Below are 23,634 nucleotides of genomic sequence, written 5' to 3' on the forward strand. Positions count from 1 at the left end.
ACGATTTGTATCCGTTTGAATTTATTTCAATGGGGACCTTTATTTTGAAGGCGAACCTATTTTGGCTAATCCTTTTTTTTGCTGCTAGCTTCACACAGGTCTCTTCCGTCTTGTTTTACATTGCGAGTGAACCCCAATGGGCGCATTCAAGCGGATCACTTTTAGGAAAAGGCTTAGCTAAAATGCTACAGTTGTCAACAATGTTATCCCCAACGCGAAAACTAGATGGAGCTGAACTTGGTAGCCACTACCGTACAAACAATCAGCAGGAAGAGGCTATACGGACACGCCTGGCGCCCAAATTGATGACGTATGTCGAGCAGTGAGAGTCGTCCTGAAGAGCCCCTCTTAAAGGCTGAAGGTATCTCTAGACTAACATGGCTCTATCTTTATATCTTAATATATATAATAATATATGCCATTTAGCAGACGCTTTTATCCAAAGCGACTTACAGTCATGTGTGCATACATTCTACGTATGGGTGGTCCCGGGGAGGTCCCGGGGATCGAACCCACTACCCTGGCGTTACAAGCGCCATGCTCTACCAACTGAGCTACAGGACCACCTTGACAGTAAAATAAGCAAGGAGATAGACCAGATGCTTTTCAACTTTCTGTGGAGAAACCGTACCCATTACATTAGAAAACTGTTGTAATGAACACTGAATTTTCTGGACTTTACTACCTTAAATAATCATTTTAAGATCAATTGGATTAAACAATTCTTAAGAAGACCCACTTCTATCTGGAATTTTATTCCTCATCATGTCTTCTCTACTTTTGGTGGCATTAACTTCATGTTGTTTTGCAATTCTAATATTGACAAAGTTCCAACGAAATATGTTCACCCTCACAATTACAACACTTAACGTTTACATTTCTCCCACATTCACGTAATCATGTTCTCCTCCACATTTTGCACAATTTTTGATTCCTTTACATTGAACAGCTACATGTCCCATTCTTTGGCATTTACAGTGCATTCAGAAAGTATTCAGACCCTTTGCCTTTTTCCACATTTTGTTATTCTAAAGTGGGTTAAATAAAACACAGTACCCCATAATAACAAAGTGAAAACAGGTTGTTAGACATTTTAGAAAACATACTAAAACTAAAACTAACTAAAAAACAGAAATATCTGTAAGAATTGTCCATGGAGCTCTGAGACAGGATTGTGTCGAGGCACAGCTCTGGGGAATGGTACCAAAAAATGTCTGCAGCATTGAAGGTCCCCAAGAATACAGTCATTCTTAAATCGAAGAAGATTGGAACCGCTAAGACTCTTTCTACAGCTAGCCGCCCAGCAAAACTAAGAAACCAGCAATCAGGCTTTTATGGTAGAGTGGCCAGACAGAAGCCACTCCTCAGTAAAAGGCACATGACAGCCAGCTTGGAGTTTGCCAAAATGAACCTAAAGGATTCTCAAATCATGAGAAACAAGATTCTCTGGTCTGATTAAACCAACTTTTTGGCCTGAATGTCAAGTGTCACGTCTGGAGGAAACCTGGCACCATCCCTACGGTGAAGCATGGTGGTGGCAGCATCATGCTGCTGGGATGTTTTTCAGCAGCAGGGACTGGGAGACTAGTCAGAATCGAGGGAAAGATGAATGGAGCAAAGTACAGAGAGATCCTTGATGGAAACCTTATCCAGAGTGCCCCAGGACCTCAGACTGGGGGGAAGGTTCACCTTCCAACAGGAAAAAAAACCTAAGCACACAACCAAGACTGCAGGAGTGGCTTCAGAGTGGCCCTGCCGGAACCCGGACTTGAACCTGATCAAACATCTCTGGAGAGACCTGAAAATAGTTGTGCAGCGACGCTTCCCATCCAATCGGACAGCGCTTGAGAAGAATGGGAGAAACTCCCCAAATACAGGTGTGCCAAGCTTGTAGTGTCATACCAAGAATGCTCGAGGCTGCAATTGCTGCCAAAGGTGCTTTAACAAAGTACTTAGTAAAGGGTCTGAATACTTATGTAAATGTGATTAATAAAAAATGTAAAAATTGCACACAGAAATACAAAACCTTGTTTTGCTTTGTCATTATAGGGTATTTTGTGTAGATTGATGAGGGGGGAGGGGGGACACTTTAATCACTTTTAGAATAAGGCTGTATGGAAAAGTCAAGGGGTCTGAATACTTTCTGAATGCACAGTAAAACAACGCAGTGCCCTCACGAGCCCTTCCCAATTAGCTAGTTTAGAGATGTGGCTAGAAACTTCAGTGAGATAAAAATGTGTCTGCCGAAGTTGTTACCTGCCGCCCCAAGGTTAGAACTATCTTTCTAGGGGTTCTGATGCTTCTAGCCTTGAGATGCATTTTTTTTACAACATATCTACAGTATTTCACTTTTTAATGTGTATAGTATTGCTTACTAGATGTTGTCCAATGAATTATGTAACCACTCCCTCTTCAAATCAGGGTTTATTGGAAAAAGCTTTTCAAAAGAGGACATCTATTATATCTTTGTACTCCCTGATGAAGGCCATGCAGCCGAAACTGAGTTTTTAACCCTTGTTTCCATTGAACATTGCCACAAAAATGAAGGCATTTTAATTAATTATATTAGAAAGTGCCTCGGTCCTCCTTTCCTTTTGATGACCAATGTACCCCTTTTTCCTGTCTGGCAAAATCTACTATTGTGTACCTCAGCAGTGCTTGCTTCCCTTTGTTTTTGTTTACCTATTAGTAATCTGTAATATATCAAAATGGATGATGGACATCAACAAATTAATACATACCATACGATTTACGTTTACAGTGAGGGATTCAAAACATCTGGCCAGGGCCCCGGGTAGGCGTGTTTTACACCCAGTAAAAGTGGATTGTATATTAGTTTTGGAATCGGACTGCCTCCCAGGCGTGAGCCAGGTGCCCTGTTCAAAGCCCACGGCAAAATCGTCTTAATTATGTAGGTGGAGTAGGTGAGTAGAAATCTGTGCTCTAACATGCCTTTATCTTCCTTCCCAAATGAAACCTAGTTTAAAAACTCAAACATTTTATGGAAAAGAGATGTTGTATGTTTCTTGCTGATACACCATGCTGTCTGTCGACATGACCGAGAGGCACAGATTACTGTTCGATGTGGAAGGGCGCTCACTGCTTTTGCCCGTTCATATCACCGGTGATGGATCGGTGTCTTGCAGATCAGTATAATCAAATCCGCCCTATGTTACGTCTACCCCTGATTCCAGGTTGGCCAACGGTCCTCTACATTGTGCTCTGATCGTCCAATCAAAAGAAGCCGGAAGATGGATGTGCTTAACTCTGTGTTTTCATTGGCCAAGAAGACAAGCCAAGGGTTTGGATGAATTCATCAGCACATTGCACACGTGATATGTGCGCGCTGGTCCTGATTAGCTGACAAACAGCTGATGAACATGGCAAGGACACAGTTTAAAGGACAGACGGGAGGAAGGCATACTAAAGTAGAAATAACCACAATGGAACATACAAACTATTTTTAGGGTGCGACCGATTATTTATTATCGTCCGGCAGTAGTCTGTGACCTTGGGATTTTGACAGATTTTGCTTAGAACCGGCGATTTGGAGTTCTACATATCTTTCATATACCGAATTTCATTTAGCTAAGGTCGAGCCCATTTAGCAATGGATTTTATATTGAGCGGGGCAGCTGCCTGCGGAGCTTGCCTGTTCACTAACCCACTGGAGGTTGTCAAAACTCGAATGCAATTACAAGGAGAGCTCAAAAACCGAGGGACCTACCAGATTTACTACCGCAACGTTTTCCACGCTTTTTACACTATCGGCAAAGTAGATGGACTAGCTGGTTTACAGAAAGGGTTGGTACCGGGACTTGTCTATCAGTTTTTCATGAATGGAGTTCGGCTTGGGTCGTATTCAATCATTGAGTCATCTGGATACATCCACACGGATGGGAGGGTTAGTGCTGCTAAAACCACAGTAGCAGGGGCTGCCGCTGGAGTAGTGGGGGCAGTGATGGGAAGTCCCATCTACTTGGTGAGTATTGCGCATGCCCCGCATCATGGATGATCATTTGTGTGTTTACATTTATGGCTAGTGAGTGACCGTTCCGTATACAGGTGCATTTTATTGTCAGCCCTGTAGTTTTTAATGCTGAAAACAGCCCCAACATCAGCATGACGTTGTCAGTGGTGTAGCCTCCAGACCAGCGGTTCCCAACCGTTTCCCTTCCGGGTTCCACCAAATCACCGTCAAAAACTCTTGAGGACCACCATTCGCGGAGTCGCGAATCTTTAAACTTGCTGGTCTAATTTGGTATTTTTTTTTGTAACAGATTAAAATACTATTGTTTTTATATTATTATTATACACTTTGCATTGTTTAGTAATGTAAAACAGCTTAAAATACCATTAATACTCCCATCTGTTTAAAAAAGAGTAAAATATTAGTAAAAATGATTTACAATCGTGTACCACCTGCAGCCACTGCTCTAGATTTGAGGACAGTTGGTGAGATGAGTGAAGGCTTAACATTCCTGTTCTTTCCATCACTCAGGTGAAGACTCACATTCAGAGTCAGGCCACTTCCTCTATAGCTGTTGGACATCAGTATCAACATCAGGTAAAGTCAAGTTGTCCATCAATCAAATAAATCATGTTTGTCAAATGTTCATATACATTGTAACTACTGTACTCACCCCTTCCATCCATTTCTACATCTTACTACTCCATCTGTCCTTCTACCCCTCCACGTCTCACCCCTTCTACCCCTCCATCCTTCCCTCTCTCTCAGGGGATGGTCCATGCTCTGGCAGCGATCCACAAGCAGCATGGTATCCTAGGCCTGTGGAGGGGCTCCAGTGCAGCTGTACCCAGGGTCAGTGTGGGGTCAGCTGCTCAACTCTACTCCTTCGCTGCCTCCAAGGAGCTTGTCGTCGACCTACAGGTTAGGACTGGTTAAGATAATTCTCTTGGGACAGACTGTTAACATATCCTAAATTGAGTAGCTGTCCAGCGAGCAGGCAAAATTTGGTCCTGTGATGCCAAGATTTGTGTGGTAGTACACTCTAAAAAGTAGGGGTTCAACTGGAGTCCTTCTAAGATCCTCGAAGAACCTTAAGGTTCTTGGCAATGAAAAACATCCCCCAAAAGGTTATTTGAAGAACTTCTTAGGAGTTGGGTTCATCGAGGAACCCCCATTGTTGCTGGAGTTCTTCGGGGGAACTTCGCAACTGAAAACATTCACGCCAAGTTTGAATGCGACAACAGTTTAAAAAGGTAAGCTGGGTTGATGTTTGTCTCTGAATATGTATCAAAATAATTTATATAAAATACCAATGAATGACGAAGACCTTTATGGTCTTCTGTGAATAGCTTCCTTAACATTTCTATAGCTGTCACGCTAGGTACAGTAAAATTAACTTAAATATTAGAAAGTTGGGTTTGACAGTTGGCGTTGTATGAGCTACTGTACCGTTAGCTATGTCCTTACTGGGCAGGACTAGGTTTGTATTATTTCCTGAACTATATTCTGTCCCATTTTGTATATCGTTTCCATAAAGCCAACATGGCTTTACACTCATTATTAACGCAAGTTTCCAATCTAGAGCAGTTCTCATGTGAGCATGAACTAGTTAATGTTACCTTTGTTGACGTTAGCTAGCTAGCCAACACTTTTATTTAGTAGCATTTTGTTTTAGCTAGCCTACTAAGGACGGTGACCTGTCCAGCCGAGATGTTACAATGAACTGAATCGGACAATGGAGGGCTTCCTCTTTATATAGACGTCTACAGTATGCAATACTATTATGAACTTATAAGGGGACATAGCATTACGTTGTACAATACGATCCCGTTTTGGAAATGTTACATGTATCCCCCTTGTGGAGGGAAATTAATAGCTTAGATGGTAGCTACAGATTGGATTCAAATGCAAAATGGTATTAATACAGTGACGAGACTAGCTCTTTTGTATGAATGTATGCCCTTCAGAATCCAAACGCAGTATTGTCACACAGCAAAATGTTGAATATAATCTTTCAAGTCAGCCTGATAAAATATTGAACCATTTGTGTACAAAGATAGCTTGAAATTTGATATTAGGCCTGAATGGCAGTATTTATTTATTTTATTTTTTTAACTGTATGGCTAGTGCTTTCTCCAATATGTTCTTCTATTTTGCATTCAAGTTTGTCAATGACCCTGCCAAGTGTTATGTGGGGTTAGAGGAAACAGAGCATCTGGGATACACTGTGGGAAGAGGGTTAATCAAACCCCAACATAAGGTGAAGGCAATTAGAGAATGGCCAAAACCAGTAAATAAGAAGCAGGTCCGAGCCTTCCTAGTGCTGACCGGTTACTACCGGAAGTTCATCCCAAGTTATGCCACAGTGGCCGCCCCACTTACCCGACATGACTAGAGCCAGAGGGCCAAACATGGTCAAATGGGATGAAAGGGCCACCAAAGCATTTAGGACATTTACAGGAGGCTCTCTGCTGTAATCCAGTGCTAGTGGTACCAGACTTTGAGAGCGAGTTTGTGGTTCAGACGGATGCCTCAGAGGTCGGCTTGGGAGCAGTGCTATCCCAAGAGGTAGAAGGGGTGGAACACCCCATCCTGTTTTTAAGCAGGAAGCTGGAACCACGGGAAACTAACTACTCAGTCGTTGAGAAAGAGGCGCTGGCAGTAAAGTGGGCTCTAGAAAGCCTGAAGTACTACCTGCTGGGGCGCCACTTCACCCTCATCAGTGACCATGCCCCACTCACCTGGATGCATAGGGCTGAAGAGAAGAACGCTCGGGTGATGCGGTGGTTTTTGAGTCTCCAACTGTTTCATTTTGACTTGAAACACAGTGCAGGGAAGGAAATGGGAAAGATGGATGGGTTATCCCGCATGCATACATATTTTGCTGTGGTAGCCCGACCTAGGGGGTCGGATCTAGGGGGAGAGATATGTGGCAAAGAAGGGGGTCGAGTGATAAGTGGCAGATGTGTGAGCAGAACTAATAAACGGGCTCTGCCCGATCATTAAAATGGCCACCCTGTCAGAACTACAGATCACAAAATGGCCGACCGCCAAAACTACAAGTCCCAGAAGCAAGGGGAACCCTCAGAAGGTGGAGCCGACTCACAGATAAAGGGTCAAGAAAAACCAGAAAGAGGAAGAGAGAGTGCTGGAAGGAGCTATGAACAATAGAGAAAGAGACTATAGAGATTGGCTGGATTTACCGTGTATGAGCTGGATTGTTTTGGACTTACCTGTTGGCGTTTGGACCTGGACCTACCGAGAACCCAATTCATGTACCGAACCCTGCTGTCCTTGACCTCGCCTACGGCCTGGGTGGACCAGGACGGAGAAACGAACACACAGGTACTGTCCTGTTCGAAAAAAAACTCTCATTCTTGGGTGATTTGGTGACAGTTTACCACTTAGTTTGTGACAAACGCTCCTAACCTTGACGAGGTTTTCCACTATATATATATACACACACACACACACACACACACACACACACACACACACACACACACACACACACACACACACACACACACACAGTTGGAAGTTTACATACACCTTGGCCAAATACATTTAAACTCAGTTTTTCACAATTCCTGATATTTAATACTAGTAAAAATTCCCTGTTTTAGGTCAGTTAGGATCACCACTTATTTTAAGAATGTGAAATTTCAGAATAATAGTGATTTCTTTCAGCTATTATTTCTTTCATCACATTCCCAGTGGGTCAGAAGTTTACATGCACTCAATTAGTATGTGGTAGTATTGCCTTAAACAATTTAAACTTCGGTCAAATGTTTCGAGTAGCTTCCCACATTAAGTTGGTTGTATTTTGGCCCATTCCTCTTGACAGAGCTGGTGTAACTGAGTCACGTTTGTAGGCCTCCTTGCTCGTACACAATTTTTCTGCACACAAATGTTCTATAGGATCGAGGTCAGGGCTTTGTGATGGGCACTCCAATACCTTGATTTTTGCTGTCCTTAAGCCATTTTGGAACAACTTTGGAAGTATGGTTGGGGTCATTGTCCATTTGGAAGACCCATTTGTGACCAAGCTTTAACTGATGCCTTGAGATGTTGCTTCAATATATCCACATAATTTTCCTCCCTCATGATGCCATCTATTTTGTGAAGTGCATCATTACCTCCTGCAGCAAAGCACCTCAACAACATGATGCTGCCACCCCTGTGCTTCATGGTTGGGATGGTGTTCTTCGGCTTGCAAGCTTCCCCCTTTTTCCTCCAAACATAATGATGGTCATTATGGCCAAACAGTTCTATTTTTGTTTAATCAGACCAGAGGACATTTCTCAAAAGTATGATCTTTGTTCCCATGTGCAGTTGCAAACGGTAGTCTGGCTTCTTTATGGCAGTTTTGGAGCAGTGGCTTCTTCTTGCTGAGCGGCCTTTTAGGTTATGTCGATATAGGGACTCGTTTTACTGTGGATATAGATACTTTTGTACCTGTTGTTTTGGGATTGATTTGCACTTTTCTCACAAAAGTATGTTAATCTCTAGGAGACAGAACGCGTCTCCTACCTGAGCGGTATGACTGCTGTGTGGTCCCATGGTTTTTATACTTGCGTACTATTGTTTGTACAGATGAACGTGGTACATTCAGGCGTTTGGAAATTGCTCCCAAGGATGAACCAGACTTGTGGAGTTCTTCAATTTTTCTTCTGAGGTCTTGGCTGATTTCTTTTGATTTTTATTTTTCTTCCCATGATGTCAACCAAAGAGGCACTGAGTTTGAAGGTAGGCCTTGAAATACATCCACAGATACATCTCCAATTGACTCCAATTATGTCAATTAGACTATCAAGCTTCTAAAGTCATGACATTTTCCAAGCTGTTTAAAGGCACAGTCAACTTAGTGTATGTAAACTTCTGACCCACTGGAATTGTGATACAGTGAAATAATCTGTACGTGAACAATTGTTGGAAACATTACTTGTCATGCTCAAAGTAGATGTCATAACTGACTTGCCAAAACTATAGTTTAACAAGAAATTTGTGGAGTAGTTGAAAAATGACTTTTAATGACTCCAATCTAAGTGTATGTAAACTTCTGACTTCAACTGTTCTTTGACACATTTTATCTTCCTTTTGAAATTCTTATAGAACAGAACATGGACACAATGCAATTGGGATCAAGAAGAAGGTAAGGATTTGTTGTAGGACAGCTGCATTTGAAGTGTACATTTAACCTACCTGGCAGTCTATTAGCATACACGTGTGCAAATGATCTTTTCAGATATTCTCAAAAATGAATCAAATCCATGGAATGGATATAGACAAAACGAAAATGTAAAGGACTCCGTAAGGCTAGTGGCAAAATGATAGCAGAGTTAGAGGTGAGGCAGGGGTGAGGACATCATGCTATTTCTGCAGTCCCTGAAGGACAATTACAGAAGAGGCACACAGGTATTTGCTCTTGTTCCTTACCTTTCTCTGTAGTCAATACATAGTACATTAAAAATGTGTATTTTGTAATAAAATTAGCAAATGTAGTAAGATCATTGCTTTACTAGGACTCGAGACCACAGCTCTGGCCCTTCTTCAATGAGGACCCGAGTGGCCTTTGTCTGTGACAAGGTATGCCTATGCACAAATTATTGCATGCTTATAACACTACAGCTGAACATTCTTAATGTTTTTTGGTAATTGTATGTGTATTAATCTTTTCTTTCTTTTGTTGACACATGTTTCACCGCTCCCAACTCCTTTACTGAATATCGGTGGGAATTAATTTCCCATGTGAGTGAAATCACGCTGGCCTTGAGGATGCCCCCATGGGACTTGGGGCCCTGCTAGGGCTGTATTTAAAAAATGAAAAATATTTTCACTAACATTTCCCAAAAAATGGCAAAACACATGTTCTTAAGTTACTGTGTTCTGGGGATAAGAGAAGTTGGGGTGAAGTTAAAGATGGCAAACATAACTAAGTGGTTGATGGACACACACTAAAGCAAAAATAAAATCAGTATTTAGCATCAAGTCTACAATATTGTTAGTTTACCTATGATTTGTTTTTATTGTATGTACATTTATGAAAGAAATATTGTAATGAAAAGCTCTATACAAAGTAAATGTATTGTTATGGTCTGACATCTGCAGAATTTTGTTATGTTTTGTTTGGTAAATTGTTTTGTAAATATTAATTCACATTTGTGGTGCCACTAAATAAACAATTATTTAAATCAAGAGTGTTATTAAAATATTGTACATGGCGTTAAATTTTTCGCTCTGAGACCTTGAAGTAGTTGTTTCACTTGATCTGCAAGGGCCGTGGCTTTTGTGGCGCGATCGGTAACGATGCTTCATGGGATGTTGATATGTGCAGAGTGTCCCTGGTTCGAGGGGAGGGACGGAAGAAACACTGTTACACCTGCTAAATCTAATTTCTGAGAGAAGTAGGCATAGATCAAAATCTTTGTCGGCCTATTCCATCATTAGGCCTATGCCCCATGAATGTTGGTAGTTTGTTGCCAGTACAAACTCCACATCAAAGTCAATTTATAACACAGATGTTGTGTTTTATATCATAGAGGACCGAGGTATTTGGGAAGTTCCACGATAACGGAGTTACTCGTTGACTCTTGAGTTTTCACTTTAAAATGTATGCCAAACAAAAACCATTGATTTAAACTGTATATAGACTTGTTTTATTTTGTTCTACTGTATTAATGACTGTTTTGTTTAGTCCATGTAACTGTCAAATTGCTATGCTTTATCTTGGCCAGGTCGCAGTTGCAAATGAGAACTTGTTCTCAACTAGCCTACCTGGTTAAATGGAAACAAAACACTTTTCACAAACCATATAAGGACTGTGTTGAAAAACGTCAAACACATTTACTGGAAGAGCTGTGCAGATGCAAAGATTGGTGACAGAATTACAATAAAATCTCTTTTGCGACCACGTTTTCCAAAAACTCTGTTAACCCTTTACACTCGTACCCGTATGCAGGTTGAAAATGACATGTTCCCACTGATAAGCGCCTAAATTGGACCGCAGTGGCTGTACAGTAACATATAAATGTCGGAGCTCAGGTCTCCTTCACAGCACTATGGGTTTTGAATGACAGCCGTCCTGAATTTGAGCACCGCACGCAACAAGAAGTTGCCCCAATCTCTCCAACTAATTAGGCAACTTTTTTGTTGTCTGAGTGAGCGAAATGCTGAAAATTAAGAGGACTGTAATGTATTTTGAAAGATGAGACGTTGAGGATTATAATACATGTCATACAAGCAAGCCAAACAGCTGTGAGTCCAAATGTGTACTTCATATTTAAAAAAACTCAGGTCATAAAAAAGCAATTTATAGTTAATTACTCTTCTTTGAGTCATAAAAGTGCATAGAAATGACTTAGATACTGTGCACACTTTGGAGAGATGTGTGGTCACCTGGAGACACTAGTTAGTCCTCTCACTCAAACACTTGTACTTTTGTTGTCTCATGTTTCACACACCCCACATTTCCAGGATGATTTTTTAATCATGTTACTGAATGTATCCAGAGTATTTTCTGATTTCATTATCAACACGTGGTGAAAAGTACAGTAAATCTAAAATGCACATCAAATCAACAGTGTAATGTTTGGATTCAGAATGACAGTGCATTCGGGAAAATATTCAGACCCCATTACTTCTAACATGTATTGAAATGTATTGACTCAGGGGTGTGAATACTTATGTAAATGAGATGTATGTATTTAATTTTTAATACATTTGATTACATTTCTAAAAACATGTTTTCACTTTGTCATTCTGGGGTATTTCATTTAAAGTGCTCGAAAGCTTTTTTCTGTCATTCTATATGTATTTTATATTTGTTTCATAGTACAGTTTCTTAATGTTTTGTTTAGTTTAGTCACATAATCTCTCGATTTACAGTACATTTGATGATTAGCTTTCCAGCCAGACTTATTTGCCATTCCTTTTGCCTCATCCCTCTCAACCATACCATTTTCAATTCCTCATCAAACCATGGGGATTTAACAGCTTTTACAGTATGTACTGTATAAATGCCCTAGTTTCTAAAATTGTTGGCCTCTTAGCTTGCATTTGAAACCTATGAACTTCACATATTGGTGCTCATGGGTTCTTTTAGATGGACATTTGTCATTTCCCATTGTGCCCATTTGTAAATACTGTACATAATGTACTACAACCTTATGGTTACCACGGCAGTGCTCTGCATTTGGTAGGGTGTTCTCGGTTCATTTTGGGACATTTGACACCATTCATAATATTTCACCAGTTACATGGTGTTTACATAACTCTGTTTGGTGGGGAGGAAATGACTACCTATGGCATTATTCAGCTCCATCTAAACTAAGTAGTTAACAGAAGTTTAATGTTACAGAAGAACACTGCATCAATCTCATTTTTTATTATTTTAGACATATCAAATGATCTGCTATGTTAACAGCTGGATACTGGCTGTCAGACCATTAAGAGATGGTTCCTTAGACGCTGATAAAAGCCTAGTCCTGGACTAAAAGGCACTTACAGTAGAGATTTTCCACTGTCTGGGACACGTCCTATAAGTTATTTTTCGGGAAACCAGCTCTAAGCATACCTCACTAAGTTACTGTTTTCTCTCTCCCCTTGGCAGGTGTTCCCAGAGGGCAGCTGGCTGGTGGCTCTGTGCGCAGGGATGATCAGCAGTGTGGTGGTGGTGGCAGCCATGACACCCTTTGACGTGGTCAGCACACGGCTCTACAACCAACCTGTGGATCATACAGGCAAGGTCAGTGGTTTACTTTACATGGTCCTTCCTGTGTGACTCAGTTGGTAAGAGCATGGCACTAGCAACACCAAGGTCCTGGGTTCTATTCCCACAGTGATCACATACTAAAAATGTATGCTGTCACTGTGCTGCCCTGTGGCTCTGGGGAAAAAAACTCACGAGGGAAAGGGTGTGTTGAGCAAAATATGAAGATTAACATTCCTGCAGGTCTAGAGTATTGGTAAAAGGGACCCAAGTTGACCCACTGTTTACCACATGAATTGTCTTAATGTAATTGTACTACTCTCTAACATGGCTCTGGATATACTCTAATTTCCAGGGAGAGCTCTATAAAGGTTTTGGGGACTGCTTCTCGAAGACACTGAAGATGGAGGGTGTGACAGGGCTCTACAAAGGCCTGGGTGCATCCTACTTCCGTCTGGGGCCACACACCATCCTGTCTCTACTGTTCTGGGACGAACTAAGGAAGCTCTGGCAGCAGCACAGATAGTAGCCGGCAGGCAGGACAAGCTCTACTCTGCCAGCAACACAGATAGTATCAGGAAAGGGAATGGTCGCGTTCCAGGCCATCTACAAAGCAGTTGCACTGCATAAATGAACCAATGATTGCCACGTCATCTACATTGCACCTGCTCAGGCCCACGTGTTCACACTGCAACCATGTGCATCACGTATGTCTCAACCACACTCCCTCCCCCCATTATTCATCTCCTGGAACATTCCAGTGCTTGTAGCATTCAGCCATATGGACTCAAATTGCACTGTTCTATTTTTATCCGTAGCCCACACCTTTTGAATATTTACATAATACATTTGATTCATCCACTGTCATAGTGATGGGTGATAATTAGATTTCCAGTTTTTGAGGAGAAGTTTTTTCAAAATCATTGACGAGAAAAGTATGGTCCACCCTGTTTGAGTATCTCACCACACCCTAATATGCCACTTCTTGAAATATGCAGATAGACAGATTAAAAGCAAATTTACATTGTAAAACCTCTGACAGCCAACTGTCTAACTCCGCCCATAACTTTTGGACCTAGCACTCCCAGAAGGCATGAATTATTAAGTCCATATTAGTTTTACACTTGAGACATGACTCTACTGTTGTCATGTAGAATTTGTGAAATTTGTCTCTTGTATAACAAATTCCATACATGAGTTTATACTGGATTAAGCGTGCAGTTTCGTTAACTGTAATTACGTTAGTTATGTTCCAACACTCCATCTTGTGCCAGGCATCAGAATTCAATGCGGTTACTGACATCCAGGAGTTGGGATGTGGTGCGTGACTGCAATGTAGGTGGCCCTGAACATGGACGCAGTCAGGTATAAAGATAAAAACTCATTAAGCCACAGGTCAGTTCACAGGTTAAATGATCCCTCATTTAATGAGTTTGTAGCCTGATCCCAGATCTGTTTGTTCAGTCTTGCCAACTCCTATGGCCATTGACTATACAGCGTAAACAGATCTGGGACCAGGCTTATGCATTTGGTCTTGAGATATATGTCAATAGTGGAGGAGTTTACTTTTGTGTGTAAACTTTTTTAAAACTAGAGCAAAGGTTCTACACTCCAATAAGAATCTAATTCAAACTGGTTTCTGATCTCGGAAGCACAAAATGAGGTAACAATAGGCTGCTGTGGTGGCTGACACGTTGTGGTATGCAGCAGAATAGTTTATCCATCCAATAAGAATAGGAAGATGTTTCTGAGTCAGAATAATTCCCAATTCTTCTGCAGAATGTTCACCACAAGCTTCCTCCACTTGTACTAATGATAACGTCCTTACCTCATCCAAGTTACTGACTGCTGTGAATTTATGTAGCTTGTGTACTAGGAAACCTCTACTACACAATTTAATTTACAGAGAATTAGAACATCTACAGATTAGGCAAGACTTCTTCAAACGTACATGAACAATCTCAGCACAGTATTAATATAGAAATAAATCGACCTCCAGAGTAGATTTAATGATTTACAAACCCATCTCAACAGTTGTTTTCACACATTTAATATAAATTTACCGCAGAAATTAGACATGAGTTTATTTTTATAAAGTATAGTGGGATTTGTTCATACCGCTTGCCTTACTGTAAAATTGCTCTCTGGATGTATAGCTTACTGCTTCTATTGATTCTAAGGTTGACTAATATTGTACATTGGGTCTGCTTACTTGCACAGCTGGGTTATTTAATTGCTGTACATCCATTACAGGCATTTTGATCTCTCTAATGAATGTATTAATTCTCTTGTGTAGATCCAATCGCTGAAGGATATTTATTTACTAACGTGATTCTGATATTGGTTTGTTACACAGACATATGCAGTGCCATGTAATGTAATTTTGTAGGATGCAAAACAGCCCCCCCCCAAAAAAATGAATAAATAATAATTCTTGTAATTGTTGTCAAATGGAAATATTTTATTTTCAAGGATAGCAGTTAAACATGGGTTGTTTTCCATTGCCAAGGAGATGACAAGTGAAAAAAATGGCAAAGTGAAAAAGTTGCAACTTCACTGATTTTGAGCTTGTAGTGAATGCTCAGACTTCGGATTCAAATTGAACAAAAATATTAACGCAACATGCAACAATTTATAAGATTTTACCGAGTTACAGTTCATATAAGGAAATCAGTCAATTGAAATAAATTAATTAGGCCCTAATCTATGGATTTCACATGACTGGGAATACAGATAGAAAAGGTTGGGGCGTGGATCAGAAAATCAGTCAGTATCTGGTGTGTGACCACCGATTTCCCCATGCAGAGCGACACATCTCCTTCGCATAGAGTTGATCAGGCTGTTGATTGTGGCCTGTGGAAGTTGCAGGATATTGGTGGAAACTGGAACATGCTGTCGTACACATCGTTCCAGAGCATCAACGGGTGACATGTTTGGTGAGTATGCAGGCAATGGAAGAACTGACATTTTCAGCTTCCAGGAATTGAGTACAGATCCTTGTGGCACAGGGCAGTGCATTATCATGCTAAAACATGAGGTGACGGAGGTGGATGGAATGGCATGACAATGGATCTCAGGATCTCGTCACGGTATCTCTGTGAATTCAAATTGCCATCGATAAAATGCAATTGTGTTCGTTGTACGTAGCTTATGCCTGCCCATAACATAACCCCACCGCCACCATGGGCACCCTGTTCACAACATTGACATCAGCAAACTGCTCGCCCACATGACTATACACGCGGTCTGACATCTGCCCGGTACAGTTGAAACCGGGATTCATCGGTCAAGAGCACACTTCTCCAGTGGTCATCGAAGGTGAGCATTAGCCCACTGAAGTCAGTTACAACGCCGAGGACGACACATGCACAAACAGAGTTTGTGCAGAAATTATTCTGTTGTGCAAACCCAGTTTCATCAGCTGTCCGGGTGACTCGTCTCAGACCATCCCGCAGAAACTGGGTGTGGAGGTCCTGGGTTGGCATGGTGAGGCCAGTTGGATGTACTGCAAAATTCTCTAAAACTACATTGGAGGCAGTTTATGGTAGAGAAATTAACAGTCAATTCTCTGGCAACTGCTCTGGTGGACATTCCTGCAATCAGCATGCCAATTGCACACTTCCTCAAAACTAGAGACAATCTGTGGCAGTGTTGTGACAAAACTGCACATTTTAGAAAGGCCTTTTGTCCCCAGCACAAGGTGCACCTGTGCAATGCTAATGCTGTTTAATCAGCTTCTTGATATGCCACACCTGTCAGGTGGATGGATTATCTTGGCATAGGAGAAATGCTCACTAACAGGGATGTAAACAAATTTGTGCACAAAATTTGAAAGATAAGATTGTGCATATGGAACATTTCTGGGATCTTTTATTTCAGCTCATGAAACATGCGACCAACACTTTACATGTTGCATTTATATTTTTGTTCAGCTTAAGCTAAATTCATACAATTTAAGTAAACACAAATGATACCATGAGAAGACAAACAAAACCAAAGTGTAATCTTGAGTGGTTTTTACTGTGACCAGTATATTACATTATGTCCGTCTGAGAGAACAAAAAGATTGGAGATGAGTGTAATGGCAATGTCTGTTGAAGCAGTGTGGTGGGCTGGACCTGAAGCCCTCTTCTACCCAAACACGCCTGGGTCGTGTAGTCTGAGAGACTGCAGTAAACGCTGGAAGTCCTGTAGCGTCCATGGCTCTGTGTCCTCCTGCTGCTCTCCTCCCATCCCCACTGCACTGCTGCTGCCAGGGCTGGGAGGGCAGAGAGAAGAGGGGGACGGGAGAGGTTAGTGAAAAGGAGTAGCGCTTAACAGGCAGCTTAGGAAAAAGTGGTAATACCATGGTAATAGCATCTGTAATAGTAGTTATAATGTTATAATGAAAACATTGATACCCTGTTTTCAGTTTAATTTATATTAATATAAAATAACATAACACCCTTTGCCATAGTACCTTTAGCCTAGATTATGCTCTACCTATGCTTTATCCATATATGACAACAACAACAAAAATGATTTTGTGAAATTATATTTAAAGTCTTCTATTTCACAAAACACCAGGGATAGACAGGGGTCCCCTATGGGCACTGTTCAAAAGTAGTGCACTATATAGGGAATACGGTGCCACTTGGGACAAACACCCTGTATAACCTCACCTTATGCTGAGGGGGTCGTTGAAGGTCACTAGAACATCCGTAGAGAACTGTGGTAGTCGGAACAGGCCAAGGTGAATGGTCACTGTATTTTTGGCCTGGAGGAAGGAATGCAACAAAACAAGATACAAATCTAAATAAAAAGGAACCAGAGCTGGAACAGTTCAAATACAGTTAACCAAAAGTTGAGGTGAATGCCATAAACCTCCACATGGTTTCAGACTATATAACTGCAATTGACATGACCCTTCTGACCGTGCCAAGGAAAGGACTAGCACTTGTGCATTTCCTGAAAAGACTAGGCTATAAATCCTCTTGTGCATAGGACACATGACTACCAAGGTGAATGGGCATTACTGTTTGTGCAAAGGGTTGTGAATGGACACGTGAGGCTGCAGGTGAGATTGTCAGTCTGAGGTCACAGTGCACTTTACTTTCCCTTTCAAAAAACAAGGTTACAATTTTACTAAGAATAAATACATTTTCAAAACTAAGAAAAAAACAGACGTACTTCCTCATTGAACTTGGCCACACACTGCGTTCCAGTGAGCAGAAAGGCAGAGCTGCACTCCTCCAGGGAGAGGTCTGACTTGGGCAAGGCCACCACAGCCCTGACCTCTGATGTCCCTGGGGCCGATGCCTTGTTGCTCCCTGCTACATCCTCAAAGTGGTACCTAAAGGTCAAAGGTTACTTTAAGAATGGGGAGGCTGAGCAGTGAGCACTTCCTATTGCAATGCTTGACTTGGACTGAAATATGTGCTGGTACTGTTCATATATAGGTGGAGGAACGCCACAATACTTTTGAGCTAAAATCTATAAAGACGTGCAGGAACTCAAAACCTAGAAAATGTGAGGTGCCAGTACTCAGTTCCGGTGAGCTCCTGCCCAAGTCAATCACTGCAAAAACACACAGGATTCCTCCTAAATAGCCCTCTTCTACATATAGTGCACTACTTTTGACCAGAGCCCTATGAACCTTGGTCTCAAAAGTTGTGACCACTATAAAGAGAATAGGGTCCCATTTGGAATGCACTCACACCACAATTTTGGTGCATACCTAGCAGCGTCTCCATTCTGGACATGGCTCTGTAACTCTAGTAGTTCCACGATGATGCTCTGGTCATTGTGGTCGTGGGCAAAAACCTCCTGGTTGTCTGGAATCTCCCTCAACTCACTGCTCATATACAAGGGAGGGAGGGGGTAAATGTGCTCTTGAGACAGTTCAGCTTTCCCTCTGCAGCTGACAGAGTTGCCCATAGAAATGTGTTCATGATATTTAGTCTCACCTGATGTCTTTGGCACTGTGCGGAATGGTGGCTGACAGGGCCCCTCCAAATAGAGGACGACCCACTGTAGCGTTCTGCATTCTGGAGGAACTAGGGGAAATACAATGGACAGGGCGCTAAATTAGAGACTTATTGGGCGGGCTCATTAGGGACTTATGAGGGATGGCACATAATCAGCATTTTTATTTAGCTCTTGAAAACCCTTATCTGTAGCGTTTTCAGCAGTTAGCTTCGCTTACGGTTTCCTGCTTGTGAACTACAATTCCGATGCTGTGTTTTAACGTTAAGAAACGTCAATAATTATTGCCTGTGAAACAGTTTTTGAAACATATGCTGATATGCTCCTTATCTTTCATATCAGCGATAAATAAATATTTCAAATAGAAAATATATGCACTTACTGCAGCAGTTTTGCACATATCCATATGCTGTGTTAGTACGTGATCATGACTCTCAGTTCCATTTCAATACACAATACACAACAACTTAAGTCGTTGAGATATCCATTATACATCCGAATACACCACTGGTATTCATTTTTACAATGAATCAAAACTTGTATCAACCTACCTGAGTTTTTGTAAGCACTTAAGACAACACAAAAGCACAACACGAAGAGCTACAAAGCTGCCATTTTTATTGGCGGAAGTAAATACTGAACACAGACACGTAAAGCCAGAAAATAATCTGTCCTCGCGACGTAATGGCCAGAAACGTACTGCCATCTAGCGAACGTCACATAAATGGTCTCAAATATAAATGTTCTTCTTTTGCAAGTGTATTCTTGAGAAGAAATCACGGTACCCAAAACCAAGAAGACTACAGCAGATAAAGTACATAAAAAAAGCAGTAAAACTTCAATTTCCTCGTACTTTCTTTATTACATCACAACCCTTCTATTTCGTCACTACAGAATTTCATGGCTCAGTCATTGTGACAATAAACACGCTTTTTGTTGAGATCAAATCAATCAATTATCCATTTTAACGCGGGAGGGAAGTGGCCATCAACCGAATGAGGTAAGTGAATTGCAAATATCTTCTGAAATCAACAGTGATGATTATGCAAAAAAAAAAACTCTAATTATGTTTGTCAGATGTTTTTCTACCTCAACATGGTCTATATCTAGCATAGGTAGATATCATAGGGAGGCAATAGGGACACCACTTTTGACTGATGGAAGAGTCTAACAGACTTTGTCATCAATGCAACCATTTCAAATGTTAATTTTTGACACAATACAATTTCCCACTGAAGTTCAGTCTCAGACTCTCATCTATAGGTGTCACATGCAATGACAGACTCTGGCTCTGGATCATCACTGATGCCCCTGAGAGGCATTCTGAAGAATTCTCATCCATTTGATGAACCAGAGCTTTTAGTTCACAATCCCGACTGCCCCCTGCACTGCCAGGTACCATCTCCGGCCATTGTGCTCTTAACCCCTAAAACTACTCTACAACCAGGGGTGCTGCTCTGTGTCTGGCTATGTGGCTCTCAACATACATGTGAATTTGGGGTGACGGGGACTGGGACGGCGACGGTTGAGTCGGGCAGAATACAAAAAATAGACAAAGTATATATTCTATTCTGTTTCAGTCCTCCCCAGTGCCCCTGACCCAGCTGCAGTGTCACCTCAGCCTTGGTTCCAACTCAGCATCACTATCCGACCCAAGCATGCCCCTCAAAGGCATCCTCAGGACCAGCATCAGCTCTGGGGTGACGGAAACACAGAAAGATTGTAACAGTTCTAAATTTCGGTGAGGTCCTTTCTATTTGCAGGTCCTTTTTTAAATTTCCCCCTTATTTGATCTCCTCCCGTATTATCCCTCAGTGACGGAGGATGGGTGCATTGCACATTGGTTTACTTACATTTACTACATTCAATATCAACAAGCTTTTGTTAACCCTCTGTCTCATGCCTGAATGGTTTGATTGAACCTTGTGCACTGTATTTCCACCATTCTTAGTAGGCCTAATTATATTCTGCTCTCCCCTGTTCTGAGATATAAAATCAAGAAGATACGAGGAGGTGCGCCATCTAGGTTTTATAACTCTATGGCCCTTGCCTATGTTTCAGGAAGAGACAGAGATGGGACGAGGGCAACATCCTAGCCACTAGCTGTCACTCCTGGCTGATGCCTGTGTCAGGGAGAAAGGATGTCAAACCTGGGCCTCATCTGTGAGTAGATCAGAATGATGGAGGTATATAGAGAAATTGATATCCATAGTGGACATACTGCCATTGCACCTACAATTCATTGATCAGTCATCTTCAGTGAATGAAGTAAAAAGACAAATCTCACTTCAATGTGGACAATAGACACTTTTCTTCTTCCTCCTCCTCCCCCTCTTCCTCCTCCTCCTCCTCCTCCTCCTCCTCCTCCTCCTCCTCCTCCTCCTCCTCCTCCTCCTCCTCCTCCTCCTCCTCCTCCTCCTCCTCCTCCTCCTCCTCAGGTGTAGTGTCACCATGTTGGATGGAGGTGCAGGCACCAGTACATCAGGAGAACAGCTATGTCTGTGTATGAGTAAGAGGTAAGAGGACAGAATTAACATTGCGTGTTATGCATCAGATATGCTGTATCTGTCTTGATATACAGTACCAGTCAAAAGTTTGGACACAACTACTCATTCAATGGGTTTTCTTTTCTTTTACTATTTTCTACATTGTAGAATAATAGTGAAGACATCAAAACTATGAAATAACACGTATGGAATCATGTCGTAACCAAAAAAAGAGTTACCTCTGCTGCAGAGGATAAGTTCATTAGACTTAACTGACCTCAGATTGCAGCCCAGATAAAAGTTTCACAGAGTTCAAGTAACAGACACATCTCAACATCAACTGTTCAGAGGAGACTGTGTGAATCAGACCTTCGTGGTTGAATTGCTGCAAAGAAACCACTACTAAAGGGCACCAAGAAGAGACTTGCTTGGGCCAAGAGACACCAGCAATGGACATTGGACCAGTGGAAATTTGATATTTTTGCTTACAACCACTCCATCTTTGTGAGACGTTGAGTAGGTGAACGGATGATCTCCGCATGTGTAGCTCTCACCGTGAAGCATGGAGGAGTGATGGTGTGGGGATGCTTTACTGGAAACACTGTCAGTGATTTATTTAGAAGGCACACTTAACCAGCATGGCTACCACAGCATTCTGCAGCGATTATGCCATCCCATCTGGTTTGCGCTTAGTGGGATTATTATTTGTTTTTCAACAAGATAATGACCCAAAACACACATCCAGGCTGTGTAAGGACTATTTGACCAAGAAGGAGAGTGATGGATTGCTGCATCAGATGACCTGGCCTCCACAATCACCCAAACTGGTTTGGGAAGAGTTGGAACACAGAGTGAAGGAAAATCAGCCAACAAGTGCTCAGCATATGTGGGAACTACTTCAAGACTGTTAGAAAAGCATTCCAGGTGAAGCGGATTGAGACAATGCCAAGAGTGTGCAAAGCTGTCATCAAGGCAAAGGGTGGCTACTTTGAAGAATCTAAATTCTAAAATATATTTTGATTTGTATATCACTGTTTTGGTTACGACATGATTCCATGTGTGTTATCTCATAGTTTTGATGTCTTCACTTTTATTCTACAATGTAGAAAATAGTACAAATTAACAAAAAAAAACTAAAATGAGTAGTTGTGTCCAAACTTTTGACTGGTACTGTATGTCAAACACAGTCAGGCAAAGTGTCCCTTCATTGCAATGGGGAATTACATTGATTGGAGAACACCTAAGATGCCATGCCACCGCTAATAGCATCAGGCTTTGTCTAAAACATTTTTTTTAAATGATCATGTCCACATGGTTGATTGGTTTATTATTCCTAATCTGACCTAATATTATTTCTCAGGAAGAAGAGCCAGAGCTGGAATGAGATGAGTATTATGGCCACTCAGCCTCCCTACACAGACAACCCCTGGATGAAGGCAGATGATGGGTTCACTGCCTCTGTGGCATGGTAACTGTTGGCTTATTTACTAGGTGCAAATGCAAGTGAAAGGGTATCATTGGCATAGACCATTCTGTGTCCATTTTCCTCGCTCTCTCCCTCGCTCTCCCTCTCTCCCTCTAATGACCTATCTTGTGTGCTTCTGTCCTCTCCTTTAGGCAGTCCCTGTCCCTCAGGGATGAGGCAGGACCCAGCCACAACACTACCAGCACCTCTTACAGCCAGCCTCCGTGGTCTCCTCTGAAGCCTGGGAAGAAGTGAGAACACACAGACAAATATATTCAGACACAAACACATCTAGACGTTATTAGTACCCTATGCTATAAGGCCCAAGAGGATTGTGTGATTTTACGGGAAACTCTTATTCAGCATGTCTTTCAGTTTCTTACTGACTACGCTTGCCTTTAGTTCATCAGCCTCAAATCAGAATCCAAACCAAAACCAATTAGATCAACCTAAGGACACCTCACAACACGGGACGATGGGCCCGTCAAAGCAGGCAATAGAGGCAAAGGCTATGGCCACAGAGGAGAGTGCAGACATAGATCTCTACGGTGAGTAAATAAAAAAGTACACAATTACAGTACTCCACAGCATTGAATAATCACCACCAAATGCATCCTGCCTGTGCATTGAGTAGACGTTGAAAGCTAAGAGCATTGGGGTTCTATTTGATCTCATCTGCTGCCTTTTCACCTGACAATCACCTTGTTGAATTCATTCATGCATTGCTTGATTGATTAATTCATTCTCACAGTGAGACCCAGCTTTGAGCAGCTGAGGAAAGCCCACTTCAGAGAAGACAAAGAGGTGCTCCTGGCTCGGAGATCCATAGTCAAAGATGATGAAGAGGATGACGATACGGAGAATACGGATTATACCATCCCCAAGCTAAACTATTGCAGCTGCACCTCCAGTGGTGGGGGATACGCAGCACCGATGAGCAAGCGGTCACAGACAGGCGAGTTGCACACATGATATGACACTGTAATGAACATGATATGAGACTTGCTATTAATTCAATTCAATTAAATTCAAGGGCTTT

General features: G+C 41.8%; 3 protein-coding genes, 1 long non-coding RNA gene and 1 other non-coding gene across 7 annotated transcripts; 3 read left to right on the top strand and 2 right to left on the bottom strand.

Moving 5' to 3' along the window:
- The first annotated feature begins 91 nt into the window (after positions 1-91).
- slc25a35 (solute carrier family 25 member 35) lies at positions 92-15,120 on the top strand. 3 transcript variants are annotated; one of them, XM_046314863.1, is made up of 6 exons: positions 92-361; positions 3,195-3,982; positions 4,502-4,567; positions 4,739-4,891; positions 12,582-12,716; positions 13,036-15,120. In XM_046314863.1, the coding sequence occupies exons 2-6, from the start codon at positions 3,611-3,613 to the stop codon at positions 13,204-13,206; spliced, it is 897 nt and encodes a 298-aa protein (XP_046170819.1). In that variant the 5' UTR covers positions 92-361; positions 3,195-3,610; the 3' UTR covers positions 13,207-15,120. The 3 variants fall into 3 exon arrangements, with proteins under 3 accessions (XP_046170819.1, XP_046170808.1, XP_046170798.1); XM_046314852.1 differs by lacking the exon at positions 92-361 and adding an exon at positions 2,176-2,924; XM_046314842.1 differs by lacking the exon at positions 92-361 and having other exon boundaries at positions 2,176-3,982.
- On the bottom strand, positions 484-564 carry trnat-ugu. Its single transcript has one exon. It is a non-coding gene; the product is annotated as a tRNA-Thr (tRNA).
- On the top strand, positions 7,258-9,403 carry LOC124005517. Its single transcript, XR_006833634.1, has 3 exons — positions 7,258-7,315; positions 9,086-9,125; positions 9,219-9,403. It is a non-coding gene; the product is annotated as an uncharacterized LOC124005517 (long non-coding RNA).
- Positions 15,121-16,528: 1,408 nt separating the features above from the next.
- rangrf (RAN guanine nucleotide release factor) lies at positions 16,529-19,317 on the bottom strand. The gene is made up of 6 exons (XM_046314879.1): positions 19,196-19,317; positions 18,626-18,715; positions 18,397-18,513; positions 17,850-18,012; positions 17,342-17,436; positions 16,529-16,938 (listed from the first exon to the last, which is right to left on the bottom strand). The coding sequence occupies exons 2-6, from the start codon at positions 18,703-18,705 to the stop codon at positions 16,812-16,814; spliced, it is 582 nt and encodes a 193-aa protein (XP_046170835.1). The 5' UTR covers positions 18,706-18,715; positions 19,196-19,317; the 3' UTR covers positions 16,529-16,811.
- Positions 19,318-19,919: 602 nt separating this feature from the next.
- On the top strand, positions 19,920-22,850 carry LOC123990440. The gene is made up of 6 exons (XM_046290978.1): positions 19,920-20,039; positions 20,225-20,385; positions 20,706-20,807; positions 21,083-21,160; positions 22,491-22,598; positions 22,748-22,850. The coding sequence occupies exons 1-6, from the start codon at positions 19,920-19,922 to the stop codon at positions 22,848-22,850; spliced, it is 672 nt and encodes a 223-aa protein (XP_046146934.1).
- The last annotated feature ends 784 nt before the right edge of the window (positions 22,851-23,634 follow it).

Source organism: Oncorhynchus gorbuscha, linkage group LG02 (genome assembly GCF_021184085.1).
Source record: "Oncorhynchus gorbuscha isolate QuinsamMale2020 ecotype Even-year linkage group LG02, OgorEven_v1.0, whole genome shotgun sequence".
In the NCBI taxonomy this organism is placed as follows: Eukaryota; Metazoa; Chordata; class Actinopteri; order Salmoniformes; family Salmonidae; genus Oncorhynchus; species Oncorhynchus gorbuscha.

Coding starts and splice junctions, on each gene's coding strand:
- rangrf (XM_046314879.1), bottom strand. CDS start 18,705: ATGCAGAACGCTACAGTGGGTCGTCCTCTATTTGGAGGGGCCCTGTCA. Junction 17,437..17,849: donor TGGCCAAGTTCAATGAGGAA/GTACGTCTGTTT, acceptor TCCTTCCTCCAG/GCCAAAAATACAGTGACCAT. Junction 16,939..17,341: donor AACGACCCCCTCAGCATAAG/GTGAGGTTATAC, acceptor CTGCCCTCCCAG/CCCTGGCAGCAGCAGTGCAG.
- slc25a35 (XM_046314863.1), top strand. CDS start 3,611: ATGGATTTTATATTGAGCGGGGCAGCTGCCTGCGGAGCTTGCCTGTTC. Junction 3,983..4,501: donor TGGGAAGTCCCATCTACTTG/GTGAGTATTGCG, acceptor TCCATCACTCAG/GTGAAGACTCACATTCAGAG. Junction 12,717..13,035: donor CTGTGGATCATACAGGCAAG/GTCAGTGGTTTA, acceptor TCTAATTTCCAG/GGAGAGCTCTATAAAGGTTT.
- LOC123990440 (XM_046290978.1), top strand. CDS start 19,920: ATGACAGACTCTGGCTCTGGATCATCACTGATGCCCCTGAGAGGCATT. Junction 20,040..20,224: donor ACTGCCCCCTGCACTGCCAG/GTACCATCTCCG, acceptor ATTCTGTTTCAG/TCCTCCCCAGTGCCCCTGAC. Junction 21,161..22,490: donor TGTCTGTGTATGAGTAAGAG/GTAAGAGGACAG, acceptor ATTATTTCTCAG/GAAGAAGAGCCAGAGCTGGA.